Source organism: Talaromyces rugulosus, chromosome IV (assembly GCF_013368755.1).
Source record: "Talaromyces rugulosus chromosome IV, complete sequence".
In the NCBI taxonomy this organism is placed as follows: Eukaryota; Fungi; Ascomycota; class Eurotiomycetes; order Eurotiales; family Trichocomaceae; genus Talaromyces; species Talaromyces rugulosus.
In genome coordinates, this window is record NC_049564.1 from 592,547 (window position 1) to 616,685 (window position 24,139).

The following is a 24,139-nucleotide window of genomic DNA, read 5'->3' on the forward strand; positions in this document are numbered from 1 at the left end:
TCTAGAGATTTAGATGAATATGCAATAACAACTGAGGCTTATAGTGCATTATAATTCTTATACTTGTCCCTCTCTTGTGTAAGCTGACAGTCATATAGATGATCAATGACTACAGCATGCTTTCCATACCAAATCTATTCATGGTTAGCCCCCGAAGAAGATCATTCTTCGTGCACTGACGGGGGCGAAAAATCAGGCCTTGACAAGAGTTCCTTCGTAGATCAGTCAGCATCACAAGCGGTGGACCATAACCACCTTCTTGATATTATGCGACAAAGATTATTTCAAATAGTACTTAAAAATGACAATTAAAAACAACAAAATTAGAACAAAATGAGGCCATCTGTAATAAAAGCAACGAACACCTCTATGACCACCGCTGTAGTCTCACTTTGTGTACTCAATACCTGGATTAGCACTAGATCCTAAATACGCAAACTCGGCGGTATTTCCCAATGGTGTAATGTCACCGAAATCTTTCGTGTAGCTTTCTATATTTTCAGGATCCTATATAGAAAGCGCCCAGTTCTTATCTTCGGTTATTATAGTAAATGCCGACATGTCTCCTTTCTGATCCATGTGGAAAGCGCTGCTTTTTCCTACACCGGGAAGGGATTGGGCCCATCAAGGCCTTTTAGACACTGTGGTAAATTCTGGATCGATCGTTAAAAATGCGAGCAACTCGAGAAATCGGGTGCATCTCAAGCTAAAATGAAGTAGGTTAAGGTTAAGGCTCGGTTGAAAAAGAAATTGTGGGTCTTTTATGCGATATCGGGTCAAACTCGGCGGAATCACTTAAACTGTGGCGCAGATTGGACTCTGTGCGTTTGAGAAACTCGAGACCAATATGCACTCGAACCATTCTCTCTTTCCTATGCTTCTTCTGGCCTTCGACACGGGCTCCTGTAATCGCATACAAATTTTTACAAATAGCCATTTCTAGTGTTAAAATCTCAATTTAAACAACCATTACGTTATATCATCTAATAATAATTCAATAATAAGACTATCTCTAGCCAAGCTATACCTAAATAGATATCGGAATTCTAGTAACATAGTAAAAGTCTTCTGTAGGTTGCTGCTCTAATAGAGAGCCAGATGTCGTATTTAAGGATTAAATCTATATTTTATAAAGCTAAGCACAAAAACTTTGTTTTAGGATAGAGCGATTGTCTATGAAGAAATCGTGTAATCTCTTAGCTCTAATCCTATAGCTATGACAATAGCGGTAGAACAATAATCACAAAGAAATTCCTCTAACAAGTCCTCTTAATTTTATCAACACATAAAATAAATTGTCCTCAGGGAATAATATTGACTTTGTAGCGGGGTAGTGGACAAGGGGCAAAAAGTTTTCCCGCTCACCACAGCTAAGCGTACCACGGTTTCAACAAAACATGCCCAAAAAAGAGAACGAACAACAAAAATAATATAAATTAAATAGAGCTGGAAATCTAACACAACAATCTCTCCTGGTTACCCTTCGTTAGGCCCTTGAATTCGGTACCTTGTGGCTGGATGGGGATCGCCCGCCCCTCCAAACACCAAACACCAAACTACGAAACGCAGAAAAGGCCCTAAAATGGAGGATGACGAGGGCCAAGACCACCGGCGGTACTCGTTTGCGTGCTATTCCAATCATCGAGAGCATGAGAGCGACTGGTTACGAGATTTCATCATTGCCCTGCCCAATTGGCATCGCAATTCCCATGTTATGTCGATTGTGGGTCTTGAGCTAATCCGAGTGCAACTGTACCTGTGACTTGGATGGCGGTAAATAATATACCGAGAATATTAACAAAATGAATAATAATAACAATAACAATAATAGTAGTAGTAGTAGTATTCAGGCAGGTAAACTGCAAGAACCTCGAGAACAGATTCCAAGAGTTCAAGCCGAGGACAAGCTTTTTAAGGCGGCACTATGCGCGTTAGTGCACAAGGGATCGCAGATGCCAATGCGCCCAGCCTGCTTGGCACGATGCCAGTTTCCTTGATAATAAGAATAACAACAATCTTTTTGTGAAATGAGGACCAAGAAAATAATGGTTGACTCTTCTTGCCAGTGGCTGCGCGTGGCCGTCGCCATTGGGCTGTAGCATTTCCACAATTCTACCCCTCTCTCATTACCCCTCTTCGTCGCGGGCTGGAACGAGGAGATTAGGCCAGATTAGCTGCGTACGCACTGCCAATCATTCTAGATCTGAAACCGCGATCGGCGTCTGTGAGTCGTTCAGCGCGGTGCTGGAAGATTTAGCCACGTCAGCAGTTGATCGGGGCGTCTCTAGTATATAAACCCCTCCTCCCCTCCCAGCCACAGTTCCCTACTTGCCTACAACATTCTCTTTTATACCACACTTAACACATCTTCTACTACAAATCTATCACAATGGGTTGGTTCGACAGTACGTGTACCCGGTCATCGTATTTCTCTCATCCCGTCCATGACCACTGACCCCTGTTCTTACAGATGACTCTGAGCAAAGCTCCAGCCACGAGAGGTGGAACAACAGTGAACCCCAGGAGCATGACTCCAGCATTGTCCACGAGCTGATTGCCGGCGCCGCCTCATACGAAGCCGCCAAGGCCTACGAGGACCACGTTGCCAAGAACGGTGAGTTGCTGCCTTGTATATTTTATGTGTAGTATCCAAGGCTAATACCATTCGTGTGATTCACAGGCAACCCCCCAAGCCACGCAAAGGCCAAGGAAATCATGGCTGGATTTGCCGGTGCTTTCGTTGACCGCGAGGTCGAAACCAGGGGCTTGGACTTTATTGACAAGGAGAAGGCCAAGTACCATGCTCGTCAGCAGATTGACAATGTCCCCGAAGACCGGTTTCGCTACTAAGCAACAACATCAACTTGAGATTTTATAATTGGTGCTGAGGTTACGAGCTTTGGGGTTTTCCTGAAAGATTCACATATGTATCTCGACAGTCGTCGATAGCGTACCCATCAATCCAATTAAGTCAAGCACAAGTATCTATAAGTAGCTATTTAAGATGTAGTCAGTAGATTTAATAGGAATTCTAGTGTCTGCTGGGTTTGTCTCACGGCCAATTGGTTGTTTTCCTTTTTAGCTTTTGAGAACAGAGATACCATTGCTAATTTAGCATCTAGCCAGGGGAAGCGTATGTATTTTTTTTTGGTAATAAAGATCAAATAAAACAGTTATAATACTTAGGTTGAGAGAGTTTGTGAGGCATGAATCGTCAGAAGCAAAGGCTACCACTAACAGATCATTGTGTACATCAATTGATGTGATGTACTAGTAGAGAGTTGAAATTGGAATTTATTTACAGACTTCATGCTATACACACGAATTTGAGGGAAAGATATTTGAAAAAATATAAAATTAATTAATTAATTACATGTACAGCTTTGTCGGGGGGGGATATTGTGGAAATATGTTTAGAACAATAATATTTTTCTTGATATTGGACCTGCATTCTATAGAACATTGTAGAATCCAGATTTTAAGACAATATTCGATTAAATGTTTTAAAGGTAATCTGCTCAAATGCTGCTTTCTAGTTCTCCATATCCGTTTTCTCATATACATGCATTTGCTGTTCAAATGTTTTCATTGTTGACGATGATTTGTCATGATTTTATACAATGACTCCCTAGACTTTTTCCAAGACTTGCACCTAGATATTTAAAGAATTCCGAATGGATGATCTACAGGTACCGTGAGTTGTTTCTCTCAAGTTCTGGTCAATGCCGATCGTATGCGTTTATTACGTATCATCTCGTCTCCTGTCTTCTATTAATATTCCCTGCAGTTTCTACAAACCGGTAAGTACTATATTGAGCTAGAATACTGTATTCGATCCCTATGCATTTCATTATCCCTATTCAATAATTCAAAGAGCTGTTTATTCTAGCTAGCTTCTAAATCTAGAGGCTGTCTAACGAGTAAAATATTCGAGTAAATATTCGAGGAAATATTTGGCCAACATTGCTTTCGGATGATCAAATACTCATACTCATACTCCGCCACGTGAGCTAGCAACTCAGTCGTCGACGACGCCACAGCTCACAAGAATGCGAATATAACCAATCATCTCGCACCAAGCTGAAGAATGTGTGCATACCAAGAGTCACAAAGATTGACTACATGGATCTAGACGGTTGAAACGGGCACACATGCACCATGCTTTTTCTGATGCCAACAGCTTCAACATGTTCCAGCTCGATGTCCTCGGTAAGCAGAAACTGCCCACATACCAGATTGACTGGGAGATATTTTGGAGATATTGACAGCAAAAAGGATATAATGTTAGACAGCATTCCTTCAAATTCCAACTCTACCTCACCAACGGTTTTCTGACTACGTCCTAAGTCGAAAGAGAAAGTTAAACCTTACCGTGATAATGGTCGGTATGTGAAAGAACCGAATCCAGCCTTATCGGCAGTTCAATCTAAACCCTGCCAATTATCTAGACCAACACCTACGAGTCGGCATTGCGCCTTTCCCCGGGTTCCAAGCACTTGGTGTGTTCGGACCTCTCGACGCACTCAACGTGCTCTCTTGGAAACATGGGAATGGTAGCCGCAACCCTGGATCCCGTCGGCACCAAAGCGCCGAGTTTCGCACACACTCTATTGGGCAGCGCATTGTGCCGACGCACATATTTGCATCTGCTTCTCGTGCCTTGACCCGGCTGTAGTGTCATGCGCAACGTGTACTCTGTACCCGTCGCTCAAGTACCTGATTACGGTGTGCACGGGGTCCGGGCTGGGCTGCTGGGCGGCAAGCGGGCGACGAACAAGACAAGAGGTCGTGGAGGAGCAGTGTCGCGCTAGGGCCGCCTATGTAGCGTGCGCGCTGGGTGTGGTCACTGTGGTGGGCGCCAACGTGTGGACGTCTGGGGTCAAGGGATCTGATGTTTGCCTGGATTGAGGCTGTGTATGGCGTCGACGTGGCCCAGACGCGATGGAGTACGGGCGCCAGCGGGACGCGCGAGTTGGGATCCTTTTGTGGGTCACTATGGGATGTCATGATTGTGTAGGTGATCAGTAGCTGGGATGGTAAATTGCGTGCGTTTGTATTATTGAAGATTGAACATTGAAGAATCGAGATTGAACAGCGAAGGAACGAAGGAACGAAGGAACGAAGGTGGGAGCCTGAGGCAGAAATCCGATCGATCCACGTAAGCAGCGCAACGGGCCGCCCTCATTGGCCCGCAGCAATGCCGGTTAATCTCCGGTGGATCCGCCGGCTGCGGCTCTCGACACCTTGCGGCTCAGGCAGCCATGCCAAGCCTGCCGTCGCGATGAGCGCATTCCTGGCGCGCCAGGAATGCGCTCATCGTGTCGCATCGGGCCTAGCCGACCGCTCAAGGTATGCAGCATGCATCCATGGCTGACTGTCTGTTCTCGTGGAGGTGGCAAGCAGATAACATGGAGTCACATGGAACGGTCGTTGTTATTGTCCTTTTCCGGCGGAGTATTCCGTAAACCTGGACTTTGATACTGTGATGTCAACCGTGAATAATGGAATTAGGCTTTGGCAGCCTATTCTTGGGAGGTCGCAACCATGGTCGGACAATGGGAATTAAATGTTAAAAGAATATAAAGATTCCAGCAAGGGAGTTAACCAAAGGTATGAGCATATAACCACCGAATATTAATAGTAAGCAATAGCGGCGAGGCGATCGGCGTGGGCATGAATAATAAGATTGTTAGTATTACAATTTTATAACAGTGGGTTTCTGTGGAGATTGCTGGAGAATTTGGATTTCCGCCCCACTGGTTGTGAGCTATGGCCGAGGGAAGATAACAAGGATGGAAAATAATAATGAACAGTGGAGAGAAGATGACTAAGACGAGACAACGAGAAGAGAGGAAGACTGGAGGAGCGAAGAGCGAAGGAGCGCTAGAAGGAGAGGGAAAAAAATAAGAAAGGGCTAGGGCTGAGAGCGGCTGTCTTTGTGTGTGTGTGTGTAAATTGTCAATAAGAAAAGTATAATAAATGCATACATACATATAGTCTATATATGTATATACATTTATATATATACATAAATATAAAAAAAACCAATACAAACCAACCAAATGTGAATCACATAATAAACAAATACAAAAGTAAAGTAGTATAACAATAAGCCGATGCAAGGCGTGCAGCGAGCTGAGGCTGCGACGGAAACGGCGGCGAGTGATAGGCGCTGGCAAACAGCCGACGCTAGCCCGGCGTCACAGCAGGGTGGAGACTGTCAGGCTGGCGGTTCGCTAGTCGGCGCCACCACGAGCGACTGTGTTGGCTGAGGATCTTGCGATTGTGCCAGCTGAGGAGCAAACCGTAAATAGCAAATAGTAGTAAATAATAGATACGGATGGATAATGTCTGTATTACCATCCTATATAACGTTGTGGTTGCCATGCCCGCGTTGAGAATAATGCCATGATGAGAGCTCATCCTGCGACCCATCGGATACGGCAGAGTGGATCGTATGCACCATGCCCGTTCGGGCACAGTGGGTCGCGGCCCCGTCGTCTCCAGGAAACTAGGCTGCATCCGGGCTAGGGGGACCCGGCCAGACAGGGAGGGGGGCGCTATGCCGCTTTGAGGCTTGGCGGCTGGCACTGGGAGCTTTCGGCTGCAGCCCACGGGCCACATTGCTGTCCTCCAGTGCCCACACCCCCCTTTCGGCTGGGCTCCACCTGCCTCTTCCACCGAGGGTGACACTGACATCTTGTCTTTGTTGCGTGCGTCGCGCCCCCCCCACCCCCGGTTAGTGCCACACATGGCGTCGCCAAGACTAGTGCTGGACCCCGTAGCATTTGCACAGGATTATGATTATTATTATCCGTATTATTATCTGTTTCACCAATTGATCGACAGACACCTGACTCTGGGGAGATGAAGCAGCTAGCGCGCGATCGATGGCTGCAGATTAGCTGGCTGGCTGGTCCTTCCTTGACTCTACATAGCAGCTAAAAGAATATACTCCGGACAGAATTGACTCTTCAGTAGCATGATCGCTGACTAAGGCCGGCCGCGCTAGGCCGCATTCGGCCGCCAGTGACACAGGTCACAGTGATCGGGGACGCCAAGCGCCCATCGGCCTTTTGCCCCCCTGGACTAAGCCGGGCTCTAGGGCCAGAGCCTAAATCGGTGCCCACCTCGCGCTAGTCCCAGCTGGGCGCCGCCTGCCCAGCACAGCAACATTTGCTCCAGCTGCACAACCACTAGCGCCGCTTGGCAAAAATCACCGTCTCCCGCCCGCCCCTCGAACCCCGTTCGGGTCGTTTTCCCTACAGCCGCCAGCCCATCGTCCGTTTTTCCCCCTTCCCCTGCTCTCTCTTCTTCCTCCTCCTCTCTTCCTCCCTCGCTGCCTCACCCTCTTCCCCCTCCCCCCATCTCCCTATCGTCGCGTGCATCTCGTCTGCCCCTGCGACACCCTCGCTTTTCTCCCTGTCATCTTCTTTCCCCTTCTCCCTGCTTTACTGCCCGCCGGCACCCGGTTAGGTGCAGACCTCTCAGCCCGACCGAGTGAGTGGCTGGCCTGGCTCTCCGCTGACACGCCACGCTTCCTGTCGCCAGTCCATTCATCCATCTGCACACCCACCGGCGCGTCCACTTGCGTCTATTCAACCCTGCTGTCGATTTAATCGCCTTTTTTTCTCTTTCTGTTTCTCTTCTTGTTGTATTTCCTCGTTTTGTTTTAGTGCTTTTTTTTTTTTTTGGTTGCTGCTGTGTGTCGTGTGGACATTGGATAACTGCCTGCGCGAAACACTGCGGACGACTTATTCTCTCTCGCACGACGCGCACCATTGAGACGCAACAATGGCACACCCTCAACCGTCACCTCCTGGAGGCGTTCCTCCTCAACATCATGGCCACTTGGCTGCCCATGCCCAAGTCAACGGTCATATTCCCGTGCAGTCGCAGGGTCAAAAAGGCCCGCACCTGAACACCGCCCAAAAGATTGCTACTCTCAATGAGCAAGTATGGCTCCAAATCGGTAAGCACTCGCGCGCGCGCTCTCTCTTTCTCTTCAATACACACGCCAATACTGACCTCACAAACAGGCAGCGTCACCGAGTTGATGGGCGAGCTCGACGGCGCCATGGGCGCCTATGAGCAAGCTCTCCGACACAACCAGTGGTCCATCGCCGCAATGACTGCCATTTCCCAGATTTTGCGCACTAGGGAGCAGTTTCCCAAAGCAATCGAGTATCTACAAAATATTCTGAAGCTGGACCCCCAGAGCGGAGAGACATGGGGCAGTCTCGGTATGTATTACCCTGTCACACGAACAAGTGTTCTGTGCCACCAAACCTGACTTTTTGTTGCTAGGACATTGCCATCTCATGATGGACAATCTCCAGGATGCCTACACATCATACCAACAGGCATTGTACCACTTGCGTGATCCCAAGGTTTGTCGCCCTCGTTGAATCTCCGAGATCGCCGTTGCTAACCACACCTTCCGGCAGGAGCCAAAACTCTGGTACGGAATCGGCATCCTCTACGATCGCTATGGCTCGCTCGACCATGCCGAGGAGGCTTTCTCCCAGGTCATGCGCATGGCCCCCGACTTTGAAAAGGCCAACGAAATTTATTTCCGCCTCGGAATCATTTACAAACAGCAACAGAAATTCAGCCAGAGTCTGGAATGCTTCAAGTACATCGTCAACGATCCCCCTCGCCCACTCACCGAGGAAGACATCTATTTCCAAATTGGCCATGTACACGAGCAACAAAAAGACGTAAGTGACGGCGCCCTTCCCCCCTCCTTTTTATGTCCCGTGCTGACCGTCGCACAAAGTTTGACGCTGCCCAAGCCGCCTATCGCCGAGTGCTTGACAAGGACCCAAACCATGCCAAGGTCCTGCAACAGCTCGGCTGGCTGTACCACCAGCAGAGCAACAGTTACGCAAGCCAAGAAAAGGCTATCGAATACCTGGAGAAATCCGTCAGCGCAGGTAAGCCTTTGCAAACATTTCCAACATTTCCAACAAATAACAAACTAACGTTTTCCACAGACAATAACGATGCCCAAAGCTGGTACCTCCTCGGCCGCTGCTATATGTCGCAGCAAAAATACCCCAAGGCATACGAGGCATACCAACAGGCAGTCTACCGCGACGGTCGTAACCCAACCTTCTGGTGCTCGATCGGTGTGCTCTACTACCAAATCAACCAATATCGCGATGCCTTGGATGCCTACTCCCGTGCTATTCGCCTGAACCCGTACATCTCCGAAGTCTGGTATGATCTGGGAACACTATACGAGTCTTGCAACAACCAAACTGCCGATGCCCTGGATGCGTACGGCCGCGCTGCCGACCTGGATCCGACCAATGTACATATCAAGGCTCGTTTGCAGCTGTTGCAGGGCCAGATGCAAGGGCAGACCCAAGCCAGTGCTCCAGCGCCTGTTCCTCAAGATGTTCACCCCCAGGCGTATCAAGCTCCTGGAGTCGGTGCTCCGCCAGCGCCTCAATGGGGAGCTCCTGCGCCCACCGGCGGTCCCCCTCCTCAGCCTCCAGCACCCCCTCGTCAGATTGCCGACTGGAATCGGGGCATCAATGAGCTTCAAAATCCCCCTCCACCGCCTCCGTCCGGATATGACCAAAGGGACGCCCTCCGCGGCCCGGCTCCTGGCCAACACCCAAGTCCTCGCCCAGACTTGCCGCGATCATCATTGCCCGAGCCTCGCGGCCCACAGCCTCGTTCTCCAGCACCCAACGCGTATCCTCCGACACACACTTTGCCTCAGCTGGCGCCTCCTGCTCCGGGTCCCCATGACCGCGCGCCAAATGGTGCTGGCTTCCGTGGCCCGCCTGGTCCCAACGGCGGGCCCGCTCCTGGTGGCCCCCCTCCTCCCTCTTATGGGCGCCCATTCACTCCTCCCACCGAAATCCGTCCCCTTCGTGACATCGCCGACCGTCCATCTTCACCCGGCTCCACGTATCCGCACCAACAATTCCATCACGGACCTAATACCGTTTCTGGAATTGCCGGGGGAGCTCCTCCACCGGCCGCGGCCATGACTGCGGCCGATGCTGCAGCTCGTGATAGGGACGATCGCCCACCATCTGCTATGAAGCGGGCCCGTGAATGGGGGGATAGTGGTGAAGGCGCCCCATCCAAGAAGATTGCCAACGAGGATAACCGTATCCGTCAGGATGATTTGAGTCGCCGTGTCACTCCTCCTAGAGATATTCACCGCCGCAGTTCCTCTGAGGCTCGTCGAGATGAACAGCGTCGTGCCAACGACAACTATCATCCTTCTGAGGCTGCGCACCACCCCCCGACGCTTCCCTCCATCCAGACTATGCCACACCCTTCTGGTACCTCTATCCCTCCCATGAATGAGGTCCCTCAATCTGCCTCTAATCCTCCGTCTGCTGGCCCCGCTGCTGCATCTGTTAAAGAAGAAGGCAACCGCAAGGAGCAGGCCTCGTTGCATGAGCCTGCCGCTCGCAAGATGGACGTTGACGAGGACTATGACGATGACGTTGAAGACGAGAAGCGCGCTGGAACTGGCCCCAAGGGCAGTCCTCATGGAAGCGCTGCTGCCAATGGTAACCACACCAATGGAAACACAGGCTCGGCCAAGCCGGAATCTGCTTAGGACGATCCTTATAAAGAATCGGTTATGAAATACTTTCTTTCGCGACACGATTTCCTTACAAATGGTCAATTTTCAAGCTGTCTTTTCTGTGACTTTCTTCTGTTATTGTAACCTACGATTGTATTTGAGCAGATGGCGTTGTGTTTTTTTTTTTTATGGGTTGGTACCAACGAGCCGGATAGCTGTGGAGAGGGCTTTTCTTGCACTGTCTTTTTTATGATTTTGAAATTCGGTTTCTTTTTTTTCTATCTCTCTGTGTCACTCCACTTTTGAGCACGAACATTCCTATGTTTTGAAATGACCGCGCTTTTTTCCAAAAATTGTCTTTTTCCCCAATTCCCCCTTTATTATTTTTTTCTTGTTTCTTTAATATTTTGGGACTCGAGAATTTTATGATGGTGTTATAGTCGACCATTATTTCGGAACATGAATATGGAATCATTGACTTTGCACAGAATTATCAAATATGCATGACCATTGGAATCTAGAATGTGAAGTGACTGAATACTAGATAGAGGATTTGACATTGTACTTCGTAAAATTTTGTCAGAAACCAATGCAACCAACTAAACGATCCGGTGGTACTATGGCCTCATCAATAGACAACTTGTGTGGGCGAAGCTCAAAGTACAATTCCCTAGGAGGTAGTTCTATCTCCAGGACATCCGCCTGCTATCTATCCACGTACTTTCCCCTTTCCCCGAAAGGGAAATATCTTTTGACTGGTATAAAGTAGGATGAATCTGTTTTTCATCTTTTTCGTCCTCTCATCTTCTCGCCTTTTCTCAAAGCTTGTACGTTGCACTTGATACTCTACTCACATCACCCTACTCTTAGCAAAGCAAAGAAAAACAAAGCAAAGAGAAGCGAAGCAACCATGAAGCTTCTCGCTTCTACCTCGGCCCTCTCGGCCCTGATGTTCATCACCATCACCGCCGCTCTGTCCATGACCGAGCCACTCGACAACGAACCAGATATCACCGTCTCTATCCTGTCAATCACAAAGACGCAAACTGAAACTACAACTGCAACCTCAACCGATACTGACACTGTGACGGCACTGTCACTTCCATTACTACCAAAAACCGTGTCCCCATCCGGATCCGTCATAGTACCCGTGGTAGGAGTAGAGTCTCCAACAACACTCGCCCGCTGTGATGACGACGAATTGCAGAAAACATAGCCACCCCGAAAACAAAAAGGGCCACCACGAGCCGACTTTTGATAGGGAAAATGTGGGGTTTTTTTATGAATCTGGCGACGCGGTTTTGTACTCACGATTAAAATAGAATGGGTTTAGTGTTGAATCGGTGCCCCAGCACTCTTAAGAACATTTGCTATATCAACCATGTTTTCTATTTGTTCTAGTACATACGACCATAGGGTGTGGAAAACAGGGCTTCCCGTCCGCTCAGCCGTACTTAAGCCACACGCCGGCTGGTTAGTAGTTGGGTGGGTGACCACCAGCGAATCCCAGCTGTTGTATGTTTTTGCTCACCTGTTTTTTGTCACTCGTTGGGACATCTGTTCTTGCCGCTTTACTCTTCAGCCCCTTCAGGCACCTTCACCTGAACGCCCTGAAGCCCTCTCTATTCTTCACCCGAACACCCTGAAGGCCCCTAAAGCGCTGACGTGGCCCCTTCGGCTAAAATTTCCCTCTCTCCCACCCTCCCGCTCGCGTCCTAGTCCCATCTTTCCTTTTTTTTGGTGGCCTGATCTGAGCGGAGCTAATTACGGAAAATAGATTCACCGTGGGTATTACAACGTCTGGTCTGGTCTGGTCTTGGTTATCTCTTCTCCAAGGACGCCGTGAAGATTCTAACCAAAGAAGAGGTGCAGAAACGAATGGCTCGGTCCTATCGAAATAACCACAACTGAAGAGCTCTCCTGTGGCCGAACGTGTGGAGTACTTCACCAAATAAAACCGAATTAAACTTGCGGCCTACTTATTCTCCTGGATAGACCAATGTGGCTCCTACTACCTGCAATGAAGTATTTAAATATTTATATATCTGGTATTGGCTCCGGGTTCCACAGCAGTAGACAAGCGTTTGCTTCGGACCGTCTTTACATTTTTTTTGATGACTATAGTGAGGTCACTGTAGACCTCCCCAACAGGCTTTGATGATACCGGCGGAAATGCTCGACTTCTGTTAATATTTCTCTGCCGTCGCTCTCTCTGACGCTCCTTCTCAAACTCGCGACTCAACAGTTCGAAGTGCTTGGCAAGGTTTGAGATGCGGGGGGACTTTTCCCGTGGAATTGAACGACGAATGGGCTTCAGTGCTGAAAGCCCAAGCCTCTCGCTCAAACGTTGTCTCTCGCTCTGGATGAACGGAATAGCATTGTCATGAAAATAACGTACTCGCAAGAATTCTGTCTTGCTGAAACCGTCTGCATCTTCCCAGGACGGGCTTTCAGTGGTAACCTCAGTAGATTCCACAGGCAGCTGATCAATGCGCTTACCCTCGACAGCCTCGGAGATACATCCGCAATTAAGGCTAGACGAGGTGTCAATACTATAGGTCTCGGACTCTTCGTGATATTTTTCGTGTAACATACCATTTGATCTTGTTATCCCGACCGATTCGCTCTGTTTCGTGCATAACAGATACGACAGCTACTATTGTTGACCGCACCGTGACGCTGGAAAGCCATAGTCATGTGAATGATCGCCCCTGGCACGACTTTAGAGTCCCAATTGTCAGAGGAGATATCTGTAGTAAGTTCCTTATCCTCCAGCACATATTCGTTCTGATCGATTTTCGAATGCCAGCACCTATTTTGAAAGAGAACCCGCAGAAAATTATGCAAGTTCTTCCCCGGAGTAGGATTTCGTAAGCAACAGTCTTCATATTATGCATTTGGATAGCGATATACCTGTTTAGAGTCGCAGAACATTTGGGGGGTAGGTATGCGACTGTCATTTCTGGTTGCTTCAAAAAGGAATACTGGCTGACCAAGGGCAGTTAGACCCCCCCCCCGGGAATCTGGCCTGGCACATGCATACCATGGTATTGCCACAGATATTGAAGTATGTCCTTGAGTACTGCGTCTATTGGAATTTGATCATCTGGCTCGTCTCTTGCGCGTTGATCGCGGCTGTAGAGACATGACGAACACCCTTAGTATATATTCCAGGTGCCGATAGAACTGGATGTAGGAGTCAAGGAGAGAACATACCAAAGGTAATTTATAAGAAAGCTTATCCGATCTTGCTGGCCCCGCTGTAAATCTTTGACATCGCTCGACTTGCATGCGCATATATCCACATTTACAACAAAGCTGCGAATAAACTTCTCGCAGCTATCCAGAAAGGCCGTAACGATGATGCTTCGACGGCATTCAGGCGAAGTTGGAGATTGAGAAGGCGATTTAGGCGACCGGTGATTAAACCGATTGGTATGGATTGAAGAGAGACGCTGTTGAGTTTGAAGAAGTGTTGACTTGATCTTAGCGCGAGGTTTGCGGTGAACTCACATTAATGGGCGATCGGCGAGACAAAAACGCGGTAAGAATATTGGAAAGAAGCTGTCGAGTGTGAAGAAGAATCGTTTGAACCTGTTCTCTTTAGCAACCAATACAAAGGCGTGAAATTGGAACAACACCCACTGTATCGAAGTCGAGAATAAAATACTGATGACCGGCGGATACAGGTTTGGAATTCACTATAACAAGCTGTTTCCCATGGCCTCCAACAATGTAGTTGTTGGTCGGAGAGTATGTCGCATGGGTGCGATTCACATGCGGGCCTAAGAATTCTGCGCCCAACAGCGTATCTTCCCCGACCACATCAGCCATCACTCCGAGGACCGACCGATGGCCGTTGACAGCGGACAGAGAACAATGAGCTGGTGCAAAGAGGCCAACAAAGATAGCGTGATCAGGCCGCGGAGGTCATTGTTGGAGGTGTGGTATGGCTGGATTTGGCGCTCAAATGGCGGGGCCTCGGGGCGGCTTGTATATTTGTACAAACTCGACAACAAAGGGGGCTTGTTCGTGGTGAGCTGAGCCCGTCTATGCAGCGACCAGTGACAGGAGGGTTTCCAGCACGACAGATCTACTGGGAAATGTTTACTGCTTGTGACATGGTCTCTCAACTCAGCTGGAGTTCGACTACTGCAAAGCGATGTGACGAGATGCTCTCGGCGCAGGCGCAGCCTGCATTTGGGATTGCCATTGGTTGCACTAGAGCCCGGAAGTACGTGGCAAAGCCCGGATGCGGAGTATCATTGCTACCACGTATTTGTATTTTGTCTCGTTTACATCAACCGACTCTGCTCTTCTAACCCATAGCGATCTGGCCTTCTGCGTGGAGCGATGGCAGCAGAAGCAGTTGGACTCACTGCCAGCATCATCACCCTGGTGGATGGGACATATCAGAGCAGCAGACGGCTGTACGAATTCATCGACGGCTTTCGGACCGCCTCGCAGACACTGAGCGATCTCCATGGAGAGAGCTATCAACGGTTCAGTGGCTTCTGGAAGCTCTCAAGAATAAGCTGAGGCGCATAGACTACCAGACCTTGGCCGAGGGAATGAGAATATGCTTGCAGGACTTCAAACCCTCCATGGAAGCCTGTAGCAAAGCCTGCTATGAGTTCAGAGGGAAGGTGGCACATATTACATCCCATTCGACAGAGGATCAGATCAGCTGGCGGGACAAGGCCCGGCTTCAGTTTGAGGAGAAAGGAATCACGGCTTTCAAACACCGCATCGGTAGCCACAAGTCAACTATCAACATTGCGCTGGGGCTGTTGACGTTGTAGGTCTAGTCAAGTATGTTGCCACTCTTGAAAAGAAGGCTAAGCGATCTCCGACTGTAGCTTGTCTTCGGACCAAAATCGGGAAACCCTCCAAGAGCTCCAAAACAATATCACTACCGCAATGAGCGAGATCTCAGGTCAAATGGAGGGTTTAGATATTGGCATCCAGTCACTGTCGAGCGCAGCCATCTCCGGGCATTACGGAGCGGTTGTCGACACCCTCGAGGCTATGAAGTTAGTATGCGGGAGTGCTTGAAGATGTGCACAAGTGCAGTGGACGCCCTACCCTCGGGCGGCGGTTCTTCTATCAAGATGATGGAGGTATTTGACAAGGCAAAGCAGTTTGTCGTGCTCACTACCGGTAAAAGTGGTCTTGTCAGCAAGATGAGTGCCCATAACGAAGGCCGCCAAGCTCTATTTGACAAGGTTCGCGAGGGTGGCGAGAGTGAGCTAGTGAAGGAATTCTTTCGCGACTGAATACCAAAATTCGCAAGCCCACGGTCCACTGTCCTTGAACCATTCAGCTCCGGAGCAGCCTTTTTCATAGACACTTGGAGCTGTCCATATGTTATCTGAACTCGCCCGAATTATTATTCGAGTCATTTGATATCTGTTGGGATCACCAGCTGGGTAACGTGTACAATGTGAAAAGTGTTTATGCTCCTTAGGTACAAGTTGGTTAATTCATGTATGTCTTCTTCTCCTGTCTTTTAGGTCCAATTGGAAAACATCCCTGGATCCCAAACGCCGACGCTCGGCGGTCACAACACTGAAGCCGCAGCTTAGCGCAAGAATGCGTACACTAAGCTCAGGAATGCTATCTAACATATTCCACAACCCACCCGGGCCACCCAAGCATGCCCGGCCACGTGTAATCCTATATAAAATGACCATTTTTTAAGATCAAAAATATCAACTTTTATGGGAGCACACGGTGTATGTACATACACATAAAAGATGAAGAAGCTTCAAATTCAGGGTAAAAGATGTTAATTGATGATGTCTAAGTTCTAAGTTGCGTTCTATGCATCAAACGGTTTATATAGAACCTGTGCACGTGATCATACACGTGACGAGAGACCGTGTGAGGCTCTTCTGAAACTAGTTAACTTAGGATATAGAGACGCTTATGTCACGGCATCAGGCCGGTTCGTTGCTGTAGCGTAGATGGACCAATCAGGACGTAGCTAAGACCCACCAGACGATATAACCATATCGTTCGATCTCGTCCTTCTTGTTTCTTTCTTTTCTCTTCTTCTTCGTGCTTAGAATTTCTAGTTACAGAATCAAATACATTATCGAAGCATCCTTTGAATCTCCCTGACAGCTTATCTTAACATGCTATAAATAACTTTTAATGTATCAATTTTACTGTGTTGCATGGGTCCAAAGAATGCTATATGAAGTCCACCGAACTATGCCACAGAACAATAATAACATGAACACTTATACTCTGAGAAAATAAACGGGCATAACGTTGCTACCGCGTGTTTTCCCCACAGAATGCTTGAAAAAGCTCTATCAATTTGCAGATAGTCGTGGCGCTGAAGTAGTAGCTATAGGTATAATGTAAACGCCTAGTTACTGTAGAAAGAAGGAATATGAAAAAGGAACACATTAAAAGAAAATAAAATAAAAGAAGGCTATTTTTTTGGGTTAATTATTACTAATAGAGATATGCAAATTATTAAATAACATAAGAATTATATCTCAGTTCTATAACTATTCATCCTTTTCCTAGCTCTCATCTAATCAGTATCTTAACTGTGTTAATATACCATCTTTTGTTTTACTTCTTCTGATAGAGAACCATAATCCTCTAAATGTAAATCTGGTTCTGTGATTGCAGTGAATAAACAATGTAACTCTCATTACTAATACATATAACTAATACCAAGAGAGTTTAATGAGTTCAACAATGCAGCAATTCTAACCGAAGGTCTAATTAGCCAAACCATCAAGGCAGAATATCGGGTCTCCCTCTTGGTATCCTTCCGCTGAATAAGTTCTCATCGCTCGTCGTACTTTGAACTAAATTGTGCCATGTATTAAATTCATGCTCTGCATAGATCAAGCTGGGAAACAACGTGCTTGTAGAATTCTACAGAGCTTTCACGACTATCCTCTTTAGGCAAACTGTAGAAGTCCGCGCGAAGACAGCGTATAGTGACATCTGCATAAATTTGGCCCATCTTAAAGGCGACAACTGTTGGGACAAATTTTTCAATCAATTTGTCACGGAAATTCTTAGGAGTATGGGTATAATTTTTAGTTTTTCGAAGCTTGTCTAGAATCTGACTGGCAGTCATTAAGAGACCGATTTCGGTTAAAGTCACGCCAAGGCTGTATATGTCGTGATCTTTAGTGAAACGCCCTGTATTTCCTATATAAGAATCTGTATCGGCAACAGGGGGGCCCTGAACCATTGGGTGCCGATAGAGATTGTCCTCGTCGCTACTCGCACTGTTTTCAGTGCCTTCATTTTTGGAACTGACTCGACTATATTCAAAGCCGACTATGTATGGATGCCCAAATCGATCAGCAGATCTGGTGGCTGATTCTTCGGAAGAGCAAAACATCACATTGTGACTCCGGATACCTTTGTGAAGCCATTCAGCAACATGTAGATACAAGACTGCCCTGGAGAGAATTCTAGCAATCTCAAAACGCTTGTCAAGTGAAAGCTCTGGTTGGTACTTATTGCTATCTTTGATCATGGCATTCAATGATAAAGTAGATCCAGTAGGAATTGTGTATAAGATCTCATATACGCAGTACTCGTCGTCGGGGCTCAAGCCGTCTTCACCGGGCTGTCTATGCAAATATCCAATACAAGGCAGAGTTCTCAATTCTTGAATGCTCTGCGAGGCTTTCAACAAGTGGATCACCTTCTCAATGCGCAGCTTAAGAACATTATTGTCTGCCTCTCTGGGAACAATTTTTCTCTCGATTAGCATCGATGATCCGTTGTACTCTGTTGTGTAATGAGTTGCATCTCCAGGGCACGAATATCGCTCCAAATTGGCCAATTGTCTTTGCGAGTCACTGCCGGAAGATACTTTCAGATCGTATATGTGGCTTATTGAAGTATGCTTGAGCCAGGCGAGCGATGCGGCGAATGGATCAATATCACCCTGGCGGCTTAACCATCGCAACCTCCAAACACCCTGTTCGGTCATCAACGCAGGGTTGACGAGAACTGCTCCAGATAGATCGTAACTAGGCCCAGGCGGTGGAAATAACTCTTGCAAGTCTTGTATAAGACTCTCAAGGACTTTTAAACGCTCGATGGCGCGGCCGTTTTTCAAAGCCCACTTCAGACGACCTCCGAAACCAGATTTATCTTCATTCGCGTTCGTTGTGGATGCTCCCAGATGGGCCTCCCACCGTGTATTTAACAGCATTGCCAGTCGTTCCGATGAGTTAGAAGTATGAGCCGCACGTGTGTTTTTGAAGATGGGAACATCGTCTTGATGAGAAGTCAAGTGATGGAGAGTATGTAAAATAAGCTCTAAGTAGTTCGCGATTGCATTCCCGTATACCTGAAAACGAGCATCTGGAATTCTAATCGATGATGCCTCGTCGTCTATTATCTTCCACCTGGTGGACCACCAATGTAAAGCCGAGAGGCGCCCGTCGAGACGTACGATGAACAGATTGGCCTCCTCATCCGCATGTTCAATTTTCTCCCAAAAACTCGACACGGCGAGACAACTCTGAACCAAGTTGCCCAGAAGCGCTGTTGCGGCGGCAAATGTGCCAAAGTGACTCTCCATCGCAAGAACAGCGATCAGCCGAAATGTGTGAAATAACTTCAAAGATATGAAGCAGGAATGGGACGGTATCAATAGCTGATAGCTGGATGTTGACGCTATTTATGCGAGGTGAGCCCATCAAGTGACACGTTACCTCGGGTAGCTTGCGGCACAGAATGCGGCGCAGTCAAGATGCAGGTTGCCAAGGCGCATCACAAGGCTAATTTCAGGTAGAGTTACAGCCACCCGCTCAAAACCCCCGATGTTTCATGAAATTAAAATGTTACTATCCTTCCAATATTCAATAATACATGTCGAGATATCGTTGATGATCTTGTAACACCAAAATATTTCTTTTAATTGTTATCATGAGTGATATTGAATATACTGAGGAAACCTATTTAGGTCTCTCGCTAGAAGATGAAACAATTACCGAAAACAAGGATTTCCCTCAAAGCGAGCACGATGATGTACTTTACGACTTTCTTTCATTTCTGGCATTGGTTTCTAGCTCCACAGCAGAGACAGAATGGTCTGCCATGGCGATGAACATGATTCACATCACGACAAGTAATGTCACCTTATGGTTGAAAAGAAGACAAGGATCAAGTTTTTCAGTATCCTTAGTTGATCGCAAAGAGCTGGACACAAACTTACCGCAAGGCATGGCCCACCTCGAACTCCCTAGAGTACTCGCTGTGAAAACGCCTATCCTTGATTCAGATTTAGGAACGCGTAGAAATCGGCACATCTTTGACTCAATGACAAGGGAATACCAGATTCTGAACCACAAATCCCTCAAAAATCATGAGAATATTGTCTCATTGATCGGTTGCTGCTGGCGGACTGTTGATATACAAGCAGAACTTACAGTTCCTAATCTGGTTCTTGAAGGTGCTGATTTTGGAGACCTCGAAGAATTTTACCAACAGCATGGACAGAAAGTCACGATGCGCAGGCGGCTTGGGCTCTGCATCGATGTGGCTCTGGGGCTGGAAGCCCTTAATCTGGCTGGTATTCTGCATGGCGACATAAAACCCAGTAACATCTTGGTATTCAAAAACAAAGACCGTGGCTTCATCGCTAAATTAGCCGACTTTGGCTCCTCTATCCCTTTGCATAACTCAAAGTTTCCCCGGCGGGCATGTCCTGGAACTCCCCTTTTTGCTGCACCAGAGACCGTTGAGAGTTCTTCAGAGTTCAGCAAAGATGAACTCTTGAAAGCAGAGATCTATACCTTGGGGCTCGTCTTCGTCTTCCTGGTCAGAGGTCCCCATATATTAGACAAACTCCGTTCCGCTAGTTGGGGAGATGTCATGCGACTTAAATTTTGCGGAGGTCTACTTGATTGGATACAACAAGATGAGGAACAGTTACTATTTGATACCATGTCCAGGCCAACGTTTGGAAAGAACGCGAAAGAGCGGCAGCGTCAACGAAATATTCAGAACTGGCTTAGTACTCAGGAGTACAATAAGTTTCTTGCGTTTAGTGAACGGCATGAATTTCCCATTTACGATAGCTCAGTGGATGACAAAGACTGGTTGACGTTGCGTAATGACTGTCTAAAGGATGAAAAGTCGGAAATATTGTTCTCCAACCTTGTCAGACAAATTATGTCCGAAAATCCAAGCCAGCGACCTACAGATGTGCATTGTGTCCTCCACACTCTGAGGGAGATTTTAACCTTGGAACTTCATGTTTTGTACGATTCGAACCAAAAAAAACAGAGGTTACAAGAAGAAAAGTTCGCATCAATCAGACGGAAACTCAATCCAGAAGGGCTACACGAGGGACTGGCTATAAGTACTTTGAATAGTCAAGAACGTGATTCAATTACATTGAACTATTTCTTCAAGTCATGCAGCAACTATCGTCGGAATAAATACCGGCGCGTTAGCCTATTTCGTGAATTTGCGTTCATCTGGAAATTTGGAGGTATCGCCAAGTTTTTACAGAAACATCGCTCTTCGCGAACTCGACGATTAGGAGTAAGGGTTAGTCTGGAGAAACGGTATGTATCAAGGTAACTATCCATATTTAATTCCAATTTAATAACATCATATCTAGTTCCTCAAACCAAATGGTAAAGCAAGCGAAGAAGGTGAAGAAAGAAATGGAATTAGTCCTACAAAAATGGTGGTTCGTATTTATAATTCTCAATTCACCCCAGTCTTGCTGATTAGCTTAGGGAGAAACATCAGAGCCTTGAAACTCTAAGTTTTTCAGATAACAGTCTGGTATTCCAGGTACGTGATATCGTACACACATCGCGCTCATTCAACATGACTATGAAAGATAAACTAACATGGAATGTTACTTACCCGAGAAGGCGACAATGGACGAAAGATTTACGTCGCTTCTACCAAACAACCTCCGAAGAGGTATTATGAAACAGCTGAAACTCACCGCTGACTTACCCAAAGAAAATGAAACACGTCGCCTTCTTGCATCCTTTGAATATACTTTCATGGTTCTTTGTTACGATGATACCTGGAGGACTGATACTGAGCTACTTTTCAGCACGCTTCTTTACCTGTATCGTGCTGCAGACTCAGGATATCATCGAGCTCAAAGCATTGTTGGTAGGCTGTATACCATTTTTGGCCATACGCCACCTATCGATCGTCATATAGAGACTGAATGGTTACGTCAGTCTACTTTAAAAGGAAACCTGGTTGCAATGAATCGGTTGCAAATGTTAGATCCCAAGGTATATAACGAAGCATGTCATTTGATACGTTTCGAATATAACGGATCTTACGTTAAAGGGGAAGTGTGGGATGATAGTAAACTGTGGATTTTTGCAATCAACGCTGGTTTTGTGAATTCTCCACCAGCTTTTATACATAATCTTGCGGCACATGGCCAGCTACACAGCCTTCGACAGCTTTCAAATATCCCTCGTGAATATTTAAATGAACAGAATGGCTTGGGCGAGACGCCTCTAGTCGTCGCATGTCGTTGTGGTCATGCAAATATCGTGACATTGCTTTTAGAATACGGAGCAGACCCGTCAATTGGATCATTCAGCAATGCTCACCCGTTGCATTTTCTCAGTGCCTTTCCCGAAACGGACATTCCTCACATTTCCAAACTTCTCGTGCAATATGGTGCAGAGCTTGAACCCCATTCCCAAAACGCCCGGTTGTACCGGCAAGGTCTCGATGGAAGATTTGGCTTGGAAGAGGGAACGCCACTTTTGTGGGCAGTCCTTATAGGCAATTTTGCTGCCATCCAAGCGTTATTGAACCTTGGTGCTGATATATTTTCTTACAAGAGACTGCACCCATGGGATTTCTCCAATGACGTTGTTATCCACTCCTCTCCGTTAGAAGGCGCGATCTACATGTACAGATACAACATCCTCGAACTGTTATTATCTTCCTATGCAGATGTGGAAAAGCTGCGGTTCCAATTGAACGAACTACGCCTTGTGGGCTCAAATGAAAGAGCATCCCCTTTGCTGATGGCCTTGGAAAGACAGGTATTAGGACGGTTCAAGTCCACTTTATTGCATGGCCCCTTCCGTGAAAATGCCCAATTAAGGACTGCCCAGGTATTGCTTCGCTATGGCGCGAATCCTCTTCGACTCAGCAGAGAGGTATCCGGTGAATCTGTTGATGCAATTGATCTCGTTTGCCAGGGGGGTAATTGTCTTTTGCTCGAGTTTCTCTGGGACTACCAGGAGGGAAAATTAAGACCATCGAACCCAATGCAATTTTTCCTCCTCATGAATCATGCAATAGCGATGTCGAATCGGGAAGTGTTCGATTTTCTCCTAGCGCATCAGAATGATGTTTCCCAGATCAACAGAGCCTCTAAACAGGGAATGCGTACACTCAGCAAAGCTTGTAGCATATCTCATGATATGCACTACATATCTTCCCTTGTCGATCTTTTTTGCCAGAGAGCAAAGTCAGTGTCCCTTTCGGAGGCTATCATTAAGCCTGATTTTACCGAGCAAGTATTACTAGCTCTTGTTGCTGGGAATATTGAAGCTGCAAATTTAATGTGTCACCATGGTGATTGCAATTTTACAAGGCAAAATGATGGTTTCTCAATGTTAGCGACAATGATTTTTCTTGACTCCACCGCCCCTATCATCAGGGACCGAGTACACGATCTACTGAGCTTATCTTCTGCACTTCTTCCATCCGTGTCTCAGGGAAAGTTATGTTGGGATTGTGCACGGAGTAATGGCACATCGAGACATTTCCGACTCACAGCCCTTCACTTCGCATTCTGTCCGCACGAATATGACCATAATAGAGAAATTATCCCGGCGGCAGCAAATCCTAGAATCCTTACCACTTTACTTCAATGGTTCCACGAACCGCAATTTCTCAATGCTCAAGTTGATTCTCGTTCTTCACAATATGCGGGATATACTGCGTTGCACATGGCCGCCCATAGGGGCAGTATAAGGGAGATCAATGACCTCCTTAATGGTCGGTACAGAGATGCTTTTGATCTCAATATACTCAATGCACGCAAAGAAAGCTTGGTGGACTTGTGTATAGAGCACCATGAAAACCTTGTCAACGAAGTAGAAGAGCGACTACTAAGGTTGGGTTCTCTGTCTACGGAAGGTGCACTATTGAGAAAAATTAATGAAGTCGAAGGATTTATATTCCACCTTCTTTTCGAACTGAAATGCTGCATATCCACCTTTTGTCTGGTAGTATTGAAGTCCCCGAATTACTTTTTTTTCTTCCGTCGGCCAAACCTTTTAACAAAGATAACCTACAAACAAGGCAAGTCGCTGACTCATTCTCAATTTCCATCTATTCACCTCGGTGCTAAAGTATTCCTTAGGCCACTCTATAGGCAATCATGTCCTTTCTGGTGATGATCACGAGGATATCACTTGCCTTCTCCAGCTTAAGGATGGAGGCCTGATCCCATTCGTCGACTCGCCGTCGAAATACGGCAAAGTTTTTTCGAAGGATATGAACGAGATTATTCAATCGATGGTTTGATTATTATCCAACATTCGGAAGAAAAGTGGCAACCACGGGGCCTGA

At 46.9% G+C, this 24,139-nt stretch overlaps 8 protein-coding genes across 8 annotated transcripts; 5 read left to right on the forward strand and 3 right to left on the reverse strand.

The window, feature by feature from the left end:
* Nucleotides 1-2,389: 2,389 nt before the first annotated feature.
* Nucleotides 2,390-2,850, forward strand: TRUGW13939_06983 (uncharacterized protein; the record flags this gene model as incomplete). Its single annotated transcript, XM_035490125.1, has 3 exons — nt 2,390-2,405; nt 2,471-2,614; nt 2,681-2,850. 3 exons carry the CDS (start codon nt 2,390-2,392, stop codon nt 2,848-2,850), a joined length of 330 nt encoding a protein of 109 aa, XP_035346018.1.
* A 1,606-nt stretch (nt 2,851-4,456) lies between these two features.
* TRUGW13939_06984 (uncharacterized protein) lies at nt 4,457-5,007 on the reverse strand (the record flags this gene model as incomplete). The annotated part of the gene is made up of 2 exons (XM_035490126.1): nt 4,457-4,669; nt 4,717-5,007. The coding sequence occupies 2 exons, from the start codon at nt 5,005-5,007 to the stop codon at nt 4,457-4,459; spliced, it is 504 nt and encodes a 167-aa protein (XP_035346019.1).
* A 2,787-nt stretch (nt 5,008-7,794) lies between these two features.
* TRUGW13939_06985 (uncharacterized protein) lies at nt 7,795-10,591 on the forward strand (the record flags this gene model as incomplete). The annotated part of the gene is made up of 6 exons (XM_035490127.1): nt 7,795-7,972; nt 8,040-8,243; nt 8,308-8,390; nt 8,448-8,720; nt 8,780-8,936; nt 8,997-10,591. The coding sequence occupies 6 exons, from the start codon at nt 7,795-7,797 to the stop codon at nt 10,589-10,591; spliced, it is 2,490 nt and encodes an 829-aa protein (XP_035346020.1).
* Nucleotides 10,592-11,468: 877 nt separating this feature from the next.
* Nucleotides 11,469-11,774, forward strand: TRUGW13939_06986 (uncharacterized protein; the record flags this gene model as incomplete). Its single annotated transcript, XM_035490128.1, has 1 exon — nt 11,469-11,774. The coding sequence occupies one exon, from the start codon at nt 11,469-11,471 to the stop codon at nt 11,772-11,774; it is 306 nt and encodes a 101-aa protein (XP_035346021.1).
* Nucleotides 11,775-12,587: 813 nt separating this feature from the next.
* Nucleotides 12,588-14,392, reverse strand: TRUGW13939_06987 (uncharacterized protein; the record flags this gene model as incomplete). Its single annotated transcript, XM_035490129.1, has 6 exons — nt 12,588-13,092; nt 13,154-13,214; nt 13,602-13,693; nt 13,775-14,013; nt 14,072-14,152; nt 14,204-14,392. 6 exons carry the CDS (start codon nt 14,390-14,392, stop codon nt 12,588-12,590), a joined length of 1,167 nt encoding a protein of 388 aa, XP_035346022.1.
* Nucleotides 14,393-14,610: 218 nt separating this feature from the next.
* TRUGW13939_06988 (uncharacterized protein) lies at nt 14,611-15,834 on the forward strand (the record flags this gene model as incomplete). Its single annotated transcript, XM_035490130.1, has 4 exons — nt 14,611-14,839; nt 14,888-15,356; nt 15,418-15,595; nt 15,700-15,834. The coding sequence occupies 4 exons, from the start codon at nt 14,611-14,613 to the stop codon at nt 15,832-15,834; spliced, it is 1,011 nt and encodes a 336-aa protein (XP_035346023.1).
* Nucleotides 15,835-17,411: 1,577 nt separating this feature from the next.
* On the reverse strand, nt 17,412-19,133 carry TRUGW13939_06989 (uncharacterized protein; the record flags this gene model as incomplete). The annotated part of the gene is made up of 1 exon (XM_035490131.1): nt 17,412-19,133. One exon carries the CDS (start codon nt 19,131-19,133, stop codon nt 17,412-17,414), a length of 1,722 nt encoding a protein of 573 aa, XP_035346024.1.
* A 347-nt stretch (nt 19,134-19,480) lies between these two features.
* Nucleotides 19,481-24,094, forward strand: TRUGW13939_06990 (uncharacterized protein; the record flags this gene model as incomplete). The annotated part of the gene is made up of 7 exons (XM_035490132.1): nt 19,481-21,126; nt 21,183-21,254; nt 21,304-21,361; nt 21,445-21,697; nt 21,769-21,825; nt 21,884-23,629; nt 23,931-24,094. The coding sequence occupies 7 exons, from the start codon at nt 19,481-19,483 to the stop codon at nt 24,092-24,094; spliced, it is 3,996 nt and encodes a 1,331-aa protein (XP_035346025.1).
* Between the last annotated feature and the right edge of the window lie 45 nt (nt 24,095-24,139).